At 42.7% G+C, this 13914-nt stretch overlaps 1 protein-coding gene across 1 annotated transcript; it reads right to left on the bottom strand.

Annotated features, from left to right (window-relative positions):
* Positions 1 to 3807: 3807 nt before the first annotated feature.
* Positions 3808 to 13172, bottom strand: LOC110524066 (MOB kinase activator 3C). The gene is made up of 4 exons (XM_021603378.3): positions 12294 to 13172; positions 7169 to 7745; positions 5668 to 5870; positions 3808 to 4661 (listed from the first exon to the last, which is right to left on the bottom strand). Exons 2-4 carry the CDS (start codon positions 7584 to 7586, stop codon positions 4632 to 4634), a joined length of 651 nt encoding a protein of 216 aa, XP_021459053.1. The 5' UTR covers positions 7587 to 7745; positions 12294 to 13172; the 3' UTR covers positions 3808 to 4631.
* Positions 13173 to 13914: the final 742 nt, after the last annotated feature.

Here is a 13914-nt window from a genome sequence, read left to right as displayed (position 1 = left end):
AGTTGTTGACATAGCTCCTGCCTTTTCCCGCCCCCTCCCATGTCTATAGTTCAGTCATTAGACGAAAAGAAGAAGCCACTGCCAGTGGGGCAGCTTAGCAAAACAATCGTGCATATTGTGAAGAAAGTAGATTGATGTGAATTTTCGTTCCCCCGTTTTTTTCATGAAACATTGAATTTTGCCTTACTTCTATTAGCCCATTGAAATGCATTGAATAACAGATTCATACATGGAAAACAGAGTCTCAACCTTTCCATAGAGTGGTCATATTAGTGTGTAGGCCAAACTGTTCCTGGCGCTTCAGACAAGTCCATTGACGCTTGTCATAGAGGGTGATAGAGCAAAACGGAGAACACCATCTTGTTCACGAGAGTCTCATCTTTCCATGCCATTCAGACGCTACAGACATTTTTGTGAGAAGACAGATATTCGGGATGTCTCATGGTCTGACAAACACCGCTCCAGCTCGGCCACCTCCACCACAGCTACGGAAGGCCGCCATTGGCAGACACAGTGGATGCAGCCCATGCAAAAAAAACAGACATCTCTATCTTAAACAGACAGATTTTTATTATACTAATTTGATTTCCATAGGGGCGCGGACATCGACTCTAGGGGTTTAGCCGGCGATAGCCGACACCCACATAATGACGGTGTAACTGTGTCGGAGCTGTCAAATCATTGAATAGCCGCTCTTCTGATCATTGTCATTAAGCCACTTGCATTAGAAGTTCAGGATGAGAAAGTGTAGGCTACATAGACATGAAGACGCTCAAATTGAAAACCATGAAACAAAAGAATGAGGTTTTTGATCAGCCTAATCGAGGTGTAGATTAGGGCTGTGGTGGTCCCAAATGTTCGTCAGCCGGTGATTGTCAAGCAAATAACTGTTGGTCTCAGAGTAATTGATGTTAATTAACATAAACACATTTAGCATCTCCTGGCTTCCACACACAGCCTACAAGCCACTGATGCAGACCTTTGGAACGTCTACATTTAAAAAAAGTATAATAAATCCATATAATATAGCCTACACTTTTACAATAAATCCATTATCTATGTTAGACAGTTCTAAAGAAGCATGACATGAAGAAGATGTAGTCTATTTCAGAAGAACAGAATAGCATACTCTGAGATGTCCTTATGTTAGGTTCTGATCTGGTTATGCCAAAATGGCTGTGGACTACACTAGCTCGTTTAGCAGACAAGATTTGCTTAAAGTTCCATGGCATTATTTTATAGTATGAAGAACATAATTTAACAAAGCTGAATAGAACATTAAGGATATTTTCTCCAAACGATTTCAGGGAGTGCGTACATGCAGCTATTTTGTGTTGACCGGTTAACGAAGAAATAGGTACTCCTATATGCTTAATTTAGAGTTATTAATGTAACTTTAGTTGTTCTACAAATGTTGGGCTATATTTTTTGATTTGTAATACAATGTAAGGCGTCATGAAGCGACTCTAATAATGGCATGCACTCTGCTTAGATTTTTTTGTGTGCAGGCTGTACACACTTTATCAGTCTCTCATTCACATTTGACAAGCACTTCACAATGCCTCGAATTTCACCGCGACATTCCCTTTGTGTGGCCGTAATGCACCCTAAAAAAAATCCATGCCTTTTGCAGCCAGTGGCCATTATGCCCTTGGCCTTGGAGTGCTGCTTTGTGCTCTTCTCAATGACTGCTGCGTTCTCCGATTTGTTTGGATTTAGAATGGACCATTATCATGCACCGGTCTCGAAACAGGGGCAGTGGGAAAAAAACACATGTCATCTATGCACTTAAGTCTGGAGTCGCTCCATATCTAAATCTTTTCAGGGTACATAAATATACCTCTGTGCCAAATTTGGGTTGTTAATCTTAAGACAGGCTTTCTGAACTGTAAATTGTATTACCGTCTGTGGCCATTTCATAAGATGACTTCCAAGGCCCCCAGGGGCCAAATCTGTAGTGGTTCCATACTCAAATCTTGTCAGGGTACATGAATCAACTTCTGTGCCAAATTTGGTGCGTCTATGTCAAAAAAGGCCTTCAGAACTCTAACAGTGTATTACTGACAGTGGCCATTTTGTAAGATGGCCACCACATATATGTGATGACTCCATATCTAAATCTTTTTAGGCTAAATAAAGTTACCTCTGTGCCAAATTTGATGTGTTTATCTCAAAAAAGGCCTTCAGAACTCTAACATTTTATTACTGACAGGGGCCACACACACACACACACACACACACACACACACACACACACACGCACACGCACACACAGAGAGAATCGCAAAGTTGTTTAAAGTAACTGTCCCCAGGGGTCAAATCTGTGGTGGCTCCAGAAATAAATATTTTCAGGCTACATAAATCTGTCTTTTAATTGCTGCATATGTGGGCTGGCTCCATATCTTAATATTTTAAGGGTCCAGAAATCTACCTCTGTGCCAAATTTGGAGCATTTATCTTAAAACAGATTTCCAAAATATTGTTACAATCTGCATGCCTTTTGAAAAATGGTTGCCATGCCCCCCAGGGGCCAAATATGGAGTATATCCATATTATTATAGGGCCCCATGCCCTATAATAGTCTAGCTCTATAAATAGGACGTCCTATTAGTTATATCCATGAGTCATATTAGTATTTTAATATCAAATAGCTGCCCTCAAAACGAACACACACACAGACACACACAGACACACACACACACACACACACACACACACACACACACACAGAGAGAGAGAGAATGGCAAAGTTGTTTAAAGTAACTGCCCAGTGAAAATTCTGTTAACTCATTCTCAATCCTATGCTCTTATTTGTAGCCAAAGCATTAAAATGTTCGTTTTTTTAAACACCTCAAACTTGTATCTCAAATAGACTGTTCCAAATACTATTCCAAATACAGGATGATGTTATTCTCCTGAGGAGAATGAGCTGACAAATGAGTGGTCTACTTGTGTTAAGATTTTTTTGAACGGTATACGCCCACTCCATTCTGTTGTTGGGGTAAGCCCACACCATTTTGTTGTTGGGGTAAGTCCACACCATTCTGTTGTTGGGGTAAGCCCACACCATTCTGTTGTTGGGGTACGCCCACACCATTCTGTTGTTGGGGTAAGCCCACACCATTCTGTTGTTGGGGTACGCCCACACCATTCTGTTGTTGGGGTAAGCCCACACCATTCTGTTGTTGGGGTAAGCTCACACCATTCTGTTGTTGGGGTAAGCCCACACCATTCTGTTGTTGGGGTAATCCCACACCATTCTGTTGTTGGGGTAAACCCACACCATTCTGTTGTTCGGGTAAGCCCACACCATTCTGTTGTTGAGGTAAGCCCACACCATTCTGTTGTTGAGGTAAGCCCACACCATTCTGTTGTTGAGGTAAGCCCACACCATTCTGTTGTTGGGGTAAGCCCACACCATTCTGTTGTTGGGGTATGCCCACACCATTCTGTTGTTGAGGTAAGCCCACACCATTCTGTTGTTGAGGTAAGCCCACACCATTCTGTTGTTGGGGTACGCCCACACCATTCTGTTGTTGGGGTAAGCCCACACCATTCTGTTGTTGGGGTATGCCCACACCATTCTGTTGTTGAGGTAAGCCCACACCATTCTGTTGTTGAGGTAAGCCCACACCATTCTGTTGTTGGGGTAAGCCCACACCATTCTGTTGTTGAGGTAAGCCCACACCACTGCAACACAGAAAAGCTGCTTTATAACATACTTAATTACCATTTTTTTTGGAAGAAAAACTATTTCACTCATATTGTAATTCATTTCATAGAAATCTGGAAACACTGGACAGTTACTTTAAGGTTTTACAAAAGCAATGAGGCAGGTTTTAATTGGTCACCGTCTGAATGAAAATATCCTATGTCTGATATTTAGTTTGATCACAGCTAAAACATTTCCATAATAATAAAATGCAAATGAACAGGGCATGCAACAAAAACACCAATTGTAGTGGGTGAACTTACTTGTCCTAACACTTGGCAATTGAATCAGTCACACATCTCAATCAGATTAGTCTCCCAGAGTAATCCCAGTTGAACTAGTTTTGGTAAATGAAAATGAAGTCAATATTTCACAAGTATTGCTTCCGGTTGTCACCCTGTACTTACCCAGACACCTCATAAAATGTCTGTTTTTCAAAGTCCTTAACTCTGTTGCCTCTGGCTGGGACACATTGGACACGTACTTGTCACAAAATGCTAAATACTGGAGAGGGGTCTTGTGATGTCGCCTTCTGTCCATCACAAAATGGCTCAAACACCTCGAAACCGCAAGCACATTTTGGAAGTTAATGATGTCAAGAACATGCACAAGAAAAACATATTCATGTTTAGTAAAACGGAGCTAGAACAGTTACTCAAATAAAACACAAAATACTGAAATGCTGCATGTCACAGCACAAAATCTAAGAAGCAGAACAGTCCTTTTTCATAAAAACATATAGCCTATTGGCTGAAAATGTGAATAAACGTTCTAATGCTTGATGGATAACACTTAAGTTCTTCAAATCCACTCAAAATCCATTCAACTGTCCTTTGGTTTGAGTGTTTGGAAGCAGTGGGTCTCTTGAAGGGCTCCGGGGAATTTTTTGAAATGATGTACACTCCATTGTCCAAGTGGTTTAGTTACAGATCTTCTCTGTCATTGCTCTCTGGGGGTAAAGAGAAGAGAGGAGAGACAAGCAATTCATATGATGTTGACAAATGACCGGTAGATGGCCCCAGGCTTAATTTATCGTAACCGACAATGCTACACACCTACCGTCAGGCTGTATGAGGCCACGAATATATTCCAACAGATAGGCTACAATACAGTCATCATCTGATGAGAAGTCACTCGGCTGTTCCCATCTTACCTCTAGTCATCCAAAAGCTTATTTCCCCCCAGATTATGTTGTTGATACAGTCTCATTACTTTTTCACCAGGAGGGGACGTAAAGCCTGTCCTTTATAATGATGATAACAGAGGCATTTTATTGTACCTCGGAGCGCCTACCTCCATCTGTTCAGATGTAACGAAGCTCTCTGCACTAGAGAAAACAACTTGAACGTGACATGATTCTCAGTTATGGCTGGCTAGACTGCAATTTCACTTATGATGGTTATATAAAGCAAACCAGATTTCTTACAAAGAGTTTAACAAGTTTTTTTATGATGCAAACTGGGGAAATAAGTGGTGCATCATTAATTCCAATGACTGTGCCAAAGGGAAAATGAAAGACACACTGCTATCGTATAATTATTTTATACTGGGCTGTGATTTAGTAATATGCTCTATGCCCAGAGTTGATTCTGTATAATCACCCAGTTTATGTGGTTTGCGCAGACACTCAAAACAACATGTTCTGTTGTGGTGTGAAATAACGCAGACAATACACTGCCTTCGTTTTATGGAGGAAAATGTAAGCTCCTCCCTTATTGGGCCACGGCAAAACTAGTCAGTCTTTATGATAGTAATGGGAGGGATACGCCCTCAGACATTCATATCCAGACACCCTTCTACCCCTGTCCTAAATATGAACTTACAGGACATAGAAATGGAACCTTCCACCCAAGCTCTATCTAAGGATACATCCCAAATAGCACCCTATTCCATATTTAGTGCACTACTTTTGAACCCCCCTCCCCCTCCATTCACCCCCACACCTCCTTTCTCACCAGGGGCTCCAGTTCAGAGTGCTCGATGAGGCTGAACTCAGAGATGAAATAATAGTAGTGTTTGTAGCAGGTATTGATGTGGGCCTCAGCGCCCATACTGCAGATGCTGTCAAAGTGGTGGATGTAGACGTGCACAAAGACCCGGAAGAGACGACTCAGGATCTTCTTACACACCTGCTGGAAGTTCTTAGGGAAAGGAACACCTGGGACCAAAGAGGATAGAACTGTCAGTGAGGAAGACTGCCACCCCATTCGATTCATTTTAGAGACCAACCCTGGATGCATTAATGAAAATCTATTTGTAACTATCAGAATGGCATTATGTTCCATAATTATGTTCTATTATGTTTCATAATTACATCTCACTTAGCATTAAAGCTGTCACATTCGTTTCCATTGGAGATCATTCAAATCACACTGGACATCAATATCCTATACTGTAGGTAGATCGTATACTGTCAAATTTCTCTCGGCAGCCCGCAACGCAATTACATGTTAATTTAATAGATTGTTCATGCACATAATCTCCCTCCTCAAACAGAGCTTGATAACAACCCTTTGACAATGAACAATAGACTCAGAGTAGCCCATTCAATTTCTTCCAAATGCCACCCCCCAGAGTGTAAATTATACCGTGACATTCGGGGGAGCCTCACTTGGGATTTTTTTTTTATGGGCCTAACAGTAAAGATGTCATTTAACAGTAAAAAAAATAATTTTATTAAATTTTAATGTGGCATGAACACAACCAGTCTTGATGTTTTCATCTGATTGTCAAATAAATCACTTCAAGAAGTAGGCTAACTGCAGCTGCGCACATTTGTCTACTCCAAAAATGATCCCAGCATCCAAACCGTGCACACTGTACACTTGCTATTTGATGAATGGAAAAATACATCTGTTACAAACACCATAAATTTAATGACATTTGGCGATTGTCATTAGGCCTAATATAGTGGTGTGCAGTCATGGATGCCGAGGGAATCTGTGGTTCCCCAAAAAACTATAAACACATTTTTTTTAATTATGAAATGATATTTCATCATTTTCCTTCAATTCGCAAATGTCTGAATCTATCTCACCGGAGAAAGCATCGTACTCTTTTTGACCAGACAGCATCAGATACATGGGCTACACATACTGAGACAGAGGGGCGCTGTTTTACTCACTCGGATGCTTTCTCCAGTGAGACTGATGCGTCTTGCGGCCAGGGCATCTTGCTGTCGGCCCGTCTTGGTCAAATTATCAATATTTAGAGACCCCCCCCCCAAAGTTTGACTTTTGTTGCATTTAGAGGAGCTCATGTCTCATTCATGGGAGCTTAGCTCACACTGGCCCCCCATAATTCACACTCTGCCACCCTCATTGTGTAATTAACCTATCTCGTTAACCTTTCTTTGAACCTTTCTAGATCCATTAAAGATACTGTCAGAGAGAGTGGGTATGAAGCCACATCACAGGTGCATTCACTATCCTAGTTTGGAACCACTGCCTTACACACCTACTCTCGTGGGGAAGATGTTCTCGTTGTTGATGTTCGTCTCTATCCAGTCCATCAGAAGGTTCATGTACTTCAAGGCGGGCAGCTTGGTGGGTTTCTTGTAGTCGTCTCCGTCCTGCCACCGGTACTCGTAGCGCAGGCCCCCCGACATGATGGGGCAGGTGCGCTCAGTGCAGAACTCGCTGACCGTGCCGTAGATCAGGTTGATCCGGTTGAAGAAGTCCACCACGTGCACGGCGATCCAGTCGTTGATGTTCTCTCCTTCTGGAAGCTGGACCACTTTCCTCAGGTCCAGGCCTGACTTCAGAGAGGCCTGGGCCTTCTTGTACAGCTCAAAGCGCTGTGTGCCAGGCTCAAAGCGCTTCCGAGGCCTAAACGTTTTGTCTTTGCTGAAGACTTGTCCGAGACAGAGCGCCATTGTCTTAATGGTGGACTCTATGGTGTGGCCTTCCTGAGCATGGATTGGACAGGTTTCACTAACATACGTTTGTTTAGGTTGCAGGTCGCTGTGGAGTTGTTCTATTCAGAGGGCAGTGACCTCTACATTGGGGATGATTGAGAATGGAGGGACCCCTCTCTGAGACATAGAGGAAACAAAATAGGTCATGAGAGGTTAGAGATGCTCAGCTCGTTCACAATGTTATCAGGCAGCATGATAGAAATCAGGAAATGAAAACAGCAGAGTAGAAACAATACTGTAAGCTTGTTTACAAAGGGCATATCTTGAAGGACTTGATGAGCAAAGCATGTAGGGATTGTGAAACTGCTCGGAACAGAAAATATGACCCCAAATATGAGGTGAGAAGAATCCATTTGCGGAATTCATTTCTGGTGACCTTTTATTTTCTGGCGGCCACTATGCGTTGAATGTCACAAGACCAACAACCACAGTGTCCTTGAAATAGGCCCAGTGTGATCTAATACTGAAATCAGATCAGAGGGGATGGCCAAAGGTAATTGTGTAAATGAAGAGCGTGCTTCACTTCGCTAAGAGGAAGCGTGGTGAAAGGGTTCTTTACGTCGTCTGTACGTGAGACACTTTGAACTTTCCACTTAAAAGCCACCACCCACATGCTCAACATTAACTATGCAGAACACTACCTCTCACTGGTCATACAACTCCATTGGAGAAAATCCACTTGCGCAGCGCAGCTACACTGCCTCAAGTTCAATTGTAGCACCATGAGTTGTCTAACACCTTCACCATTGACCTGATACAATATTGACGGAGGTCTACTCCCCTGTAGGGATGGACAATAGCACAGTAGATAATTACTGTAATGGCGTCATACATCGAGTCATTATTAGCTATTAACCATCTGGCAGACCATGAGGAGATAATTTCGCAGTGTCCTGGACTAGTTAAGGATCAAACAGCCTGAATGGGTTTGACATTTTCCTTTCAGACAGTGAATGTTGCAGAGGGACAAAATCTATTAGACTAAATTGCTTTTGTTTTTTTAATCATAAGGGTTAATAACAAACGATTGTCCGTATCAGGGTATCGTATGAAAAAGGGGGGATGAAGGAGTAGGGGGGGGGGTAGTCATTTCGAGGGATGAGTCATCACAACAACCCGTATATCAATCAAGTCAAGCGCACCAGAGAGAAGAGAATAACTCGTGGTGGATCAGATCTTACCGAGAACTCCCCAGCAAACTAGTTCAGTTACAGGGCAGGCTACTGGCTACTCAGCTCCATGGTTAAGAAGGATCTGAACTTGACTGAGTTTCCATGACTTTCATGTGGAGTGCTCTGAAAAGTCAAGGCAAGCTTTACAGCTGTCAATAAGTCATGCAGGTATTTGTTCCAAATTTTATACGCTGAATAAACTAGAGACAGTATGCTGTTCTAAAATGCTTCTGAAGCTTCTTTTAAAATAGCTTCTTCTTTCATTCTATATGACACATATGTCTCGTGCCCTTATGACTGTACGTGACTGTATCCACATTTGTGTCCCACGTTCCATTTCACACAGCTGCTCTCAACAGTTCCTGGTTTTGTTATGGTGCAACGTGTGTGGTTTAAGTGGGAAATATTTTTCTTTCTATATAAGTTAAGCTTATTCATGTGCTCTGAGTCTGAAATCTACAGAGTCATGCAGAATGAGTGCAAGTAGAAATGTTGCATTACACTTGGTTTAGTGTAGTTTTACTGTCGTTTTGCTATTACGCCTCGATTAGACCAATAGCGTCATTGGGTTTTGCTGCACTAGAAGTACATTCATTTCCAATGGAAAGCTCAGTTTGCCTTGCAGTATTGTGTTGCAGAGGCAGTTGCAGTGCGTTCTGTGTTCTGGGTCGTGCATACATTGGATTTATACAAGATATGCATACAATTGTATGCATTGACTTGACAGAACTAGTAAGCAAAAGGTGAATGTTGAACTTTTCTTGCATTCATATCCACTAAAATGTTTGATTACATAATGAAAAAAGTTTGACTGCAGAATTTATTACAGTATTGATGCAATGACGTTGTCGGTCTGACAGAGGCGTTAGACTTTAGTAGAAGTTTGACAAAGAGCTTCCTCTTTCACTCCTCGTGGCCTGTATTTATAAAGCGTCTCAGAGTCGGAGTGCTGACCTAGGATCTGGTCCCCCCTCTCCATACAATCTTTTTCATTATGAGCCTAAAGGCAGAACTGATTCTCGATCAGCGTCCTACTCTCGAGACGTGTAGGAATGAGGGGCCCTAGACTGTTCAGGAGGAGAGTGTCATCCATCTTCTTGACAGCTTCCTCCACATACGCATGGTGTTTGTACACAGTACGTGTGGTGTGAACAGGATCCTCCTCTTCCTCAGTACTTTACATCTACAGTGGGGCAAAACAGTATTTAGTCAGCCAACAATTGTGCAAGTTCTCCTACTTAAAAAGATGAGAGAGGCCTGTAATTTTCATCATAGGTACACTTCAACTATGACAGACAAAATTAGTAAAAAAAATCCAGAAAATCACATTGTAGGATCTTTAATGAATTTATTTGCAAATTATGGTGGAAAATAAGTATTTGGTCAACTATAAACAAGCAAGATTTCTGGCTCTCACAGACCTGTAACTTCTTATTTAAGAAGCTCGTCTGTCCTCCACTCGTTACCTGTATTAATGGCACCTGTTTGAAATTGTTATCAGTATAAAAGACACCTGTCCACAACCTCAAACAGTCACACTCCAAACTCCACTATGGCCAAGACCAAAGAGCTGTCATAGGACACCAGAAACAAAATTGTAGACCTGCACCAGGCTGGGAAGACTGAATCTGCAATAGGTAAGCAGCTTGGTTTGAAGAAATCAACTGTGGGAGCAATTATTAGGAAATGGAAGACATACAAGACTACTGATAATCTCCCTCGATCTGGGGCTCCACGCAAGATCTCACCCTGTGGGGTCAAAATGATCACAAGAACGGTGAGCAAAAATCCCAGAACCACACGGGGGGACCTAGTGAATGACCTGCAGAGAGCTGGGACCAAAGTAACAAAGCCTACCATCAGTAACACACTACGTCGCCAGGGACTCAAATCCTGCAGTGCCAGACATGTCCCCCTGCTTAAGCCAGTACATGTCCAGGCCCGTCTGAAGTTTGCTAGAGAGCATTTGGATGATCCAGAAGAAGATTGGGAGAATGTCATGTGGTCAGATGAAACCAAAATAGAGCTTTTTGGTAAAAACTCAACTTGTCGTGTTTGGAGGACAAAGAATGCTGAGTTGCATCCAAAGAACACCATACCTACTGTGAAGCATGGGGGTAAAACATCATGCTTTGGGGCTGTTTTTCTGCAAAGGGACCAGAACGACTGATCCATGTAAAGGAAAGAATGAATGGGGCCATGTATCGTGAGATTTTGAGTGAAAACCTCCTTCCATCAGCAAGGGCATTGAAGATGAAATGTGGCTGGGTCTTTCAGCATGACAATGATCCCAAACACACCGCCCGGGCAACGAAGGAGTGGCTTCGTAAGAAGCATTTCAAGGACCTGGAGTGGCCTAGCCAGTCTCCAGATCTCAACCCAATAGAAAATCTTTGGAGGGAGTTGAAAGTCCGTGTTGCCCAGCAACAGCTCCAAAACATCACTGCTCTAGAGGAGATCTGCATGGAGGAATGGACCAAAATACCAGCAACAGTGTGTGAAAACCTTGTGTGTGAAAACTTCACTGCTCTAGAGGAGATCTGCATGGAGGAATGGACCAAAATACCAGCAACAGTGTGTGAAAAACAGCGTGTGAAAACTTACAGAAAACGTTTGACCTCTGTCATTGCCAACAAAGGGTATATAACAAAGTATTGAGATAAACTTTTGCTATTGACCAACTACTTATTTTCCACCATAATTTGCAAATAAATTCATTAAAAATCCTACAATGTGATTTTCTGGATTTTCTTTTCTCATTTTGTGTGTCAGTTGAAGTGTACCTATGATGAAAATTACAGGCCTCTCTCATCTTTTTAAGTGGGAGAACTTGCACAATTGGAGGCTAACTAAATACTTTTTTGCCCCACTGTATTAGCTCTACTGGTGAATTTCTATTGGCGATAATACAGGCATTCAACATTGGGAAAGCACTGAGTTTGTAGTCCATTGGAGAATGACCAGAAAATATGTGCTGGTCCACAACTGGATAGTTGGCTGATTTAGTGATGGCTACTACACTCCATTAGTTATGGTATCTAACTTTCAGATGCACAGATGTGAATAACAGTCATGGACCGTACACCTCAGAGTACTACTGTATTTAACAGTCGCAGTGCACAGAGGATACATTTCTATACAGGCCAAGGGATTGGGATACATTCGCTTTGTTGACTTCACTGCTTCTCAGTCTCCACATGCCTCTCCAATTACAGACTGGTGCATGTCTGATCACGTACGGGGGATGGCGGACCAGACCCACTGTGCACACTGCTCACTTTACTGAGTTTTCCATGGAATTTCCTTCGGACAGTGGAGAATAACAGCAGCTCTTTCTAGATCCTACACACATATGTGGGAGAGAAAAGAGTCGCTAATGCAATGGACCAAACACAGTTGGATCCAGTTATATGCATCAAAGTGAAAGAGTGAGAAGAGATACAAGGAGATCAACAGAGACATAAAAAAAGGGGAGAAGTTTCCCCCACAGTACCTGGCGGGGCTCCCAATGTGGACGACTTGGGAATGTGGACAACGATCCAGGCAGATCTGTCCCTCTCCGGTTCCTACAGATACTCCCTCCTTCCCAGCTACCAACAGACCTCGAGGCTCCAACTTCACTGAGAAGCCAGCGACAGCAGCGCAGACAAAAAAGTACAAGTCAAAAAGTTGTTTGGCTTCTCTTCCTGTGAGTGATGTCACATCCTGACTTTGTCTGAGAGGCCCCTGCTGTCTGTGTGTGTCTATCTATGTGTGTGTGTGTGTGTGTATATGTGTGCATGGAAGACCTATAAATCGACAAAGGAGGTTCCCTCTCTGCCACTCCTCATTCTCTCCCTCTGCCTACTTATTCTGTAGGAAGGCAGCCCGTCCCCCTTAGCCAACGAGGCCCAGCCCTCATGTGGGAGCTCTGGGAAAACAAACCCTCTTATTATCCCACAGAGCCAGAGCAGGGGGAGCGGACACAGCGGGCCTCTTGGCATGCAGTCTAGTCTCTCGCTCTCTCCTTTGTCATTTCTCAAAAACATATCCTTTCACTGTCATTGTCAAGTCATAAGCAAATCCATCAATTTTGGCCCGCAGAAGTGTATCGCGTGGTGCCACACGTACACAAGCAAGTGTCACAAATCTACAAAGGAGACGAATTAAAGAGACAACAGCCGTGAGTAATCAAATTCAGCATGTTTCGCAGAAATGTTCTTGTTCACCAGCTCCCTTCCACAGTAAAAGGGTGAGGCTTGTTTGTTCCCTAATGGTCTAACGATGCTATGGACGCCACCCAGAGGAAGAGTTCTCTGTAGTTTAAAGTTACCTGGTCACACACTGGCTGCATTCAGTGGACCCTCCTGCAGTGCCGCTCCAGGCCGGCAGCATGAGAGAAAGGGAGGGACCGGCAGAGAGAGAGAGCAGGCCTTTCTCTCTGAAGTGCATGTCATGTAGGGAAGACACTTACCCGCTTACCCGCTTGGTATGTTGCTGTGAATAAACGATCCAATTGTAATTGGCCGCGACATGTTACGTACTGTGTTTTACACAACGATTATAACAGGTTTGCAACCAATTAAACAAAAATAGACCTCCACGCAATCAAATACATGTTGAATATTGATCATCAAAGTGCATATTTCAAAATCATGAATTCTGTATCTCACAGCTGCAGTGAAGAGGTTTTCATGTAATCACGGGTAAAAGTCTCCATGCAGTCACCCACAACATCCACTGGGTGTCAGCGTCTCCATATCTCTTGGTCGTTAGGGCTCAGAAACGAGAAAAGTTTCTCATGAAATCCAGAGTTTAAACAGAAGCTACGGTCAATAAATAATTTCCAATAATCAATTATGAAATGAATGTTAGATTTACAAAAATGCTGTGCATTGTCAAGCCTTGCCATGCTATGACAAGCCTTTCCCTTTCACACTAAGTAAAAGCTCTGACGAAGGCCGTGAGGCCGATACGTAAAGCTTATTGAATAGTAGTAACGCTATCAAGAGCAGTGTTTCGGGTTTCTTCTTTCTTTTTTCTCCTTTCACACTAAGTGAAATAAAAAAAGAGAAAGATTAGAAATTTACCACACAAATTACAGCAAAGTAATCTGTTAAATGACACCACCGCTG

This window comes from Oncorhynchus mykiss, chromosome 5, assembly GCF_057628025.1.
Source record: "Oncorhynchus mykiss isolate SJ-2025 chromosome 5, ASM5762802v1, whole genome shotgun sequence".
In the NCBI taxonomy this organism is placed as follows: Eukaryota; Metazoa; Chordata; class Actinopteri; order Salmoniformes; family Salmonidae; genus Oncorhynchus; species Oncorhynchus mykiss.
The sequence above is the reverse complement of the archived record's forward strand: the minus strand, read 5'-3'. Positions and strand labels throughout refer to the sequence as shown.

Excerpts from the sequence above, each read along its gene's own strand:
- LOC110524066 (XM_021603378.3), bottom strand. The coding sequence starts at position 7,586 with ATGGCGCTCTGTCTCGGACAAGTCTTCAGCAAAGACAAAACGTTTAGG. Across the intron at positions 5,871-7,168 it reads CATCTTCCCCACGAGAGTAG|GTGTTCCTTTCCCTAAGAAC; the intron begins GTGTGTAAGGCA and ends CTTTGGTCCCAG. Across the intron at positions 4,662-5,667 it reads ACTCTGAACTGGAGCCCCTG|AGAGCAATGACAGAGAAGAT; the intron begins GTGAGAAAGGAG and ends CTTTACCCCCAG.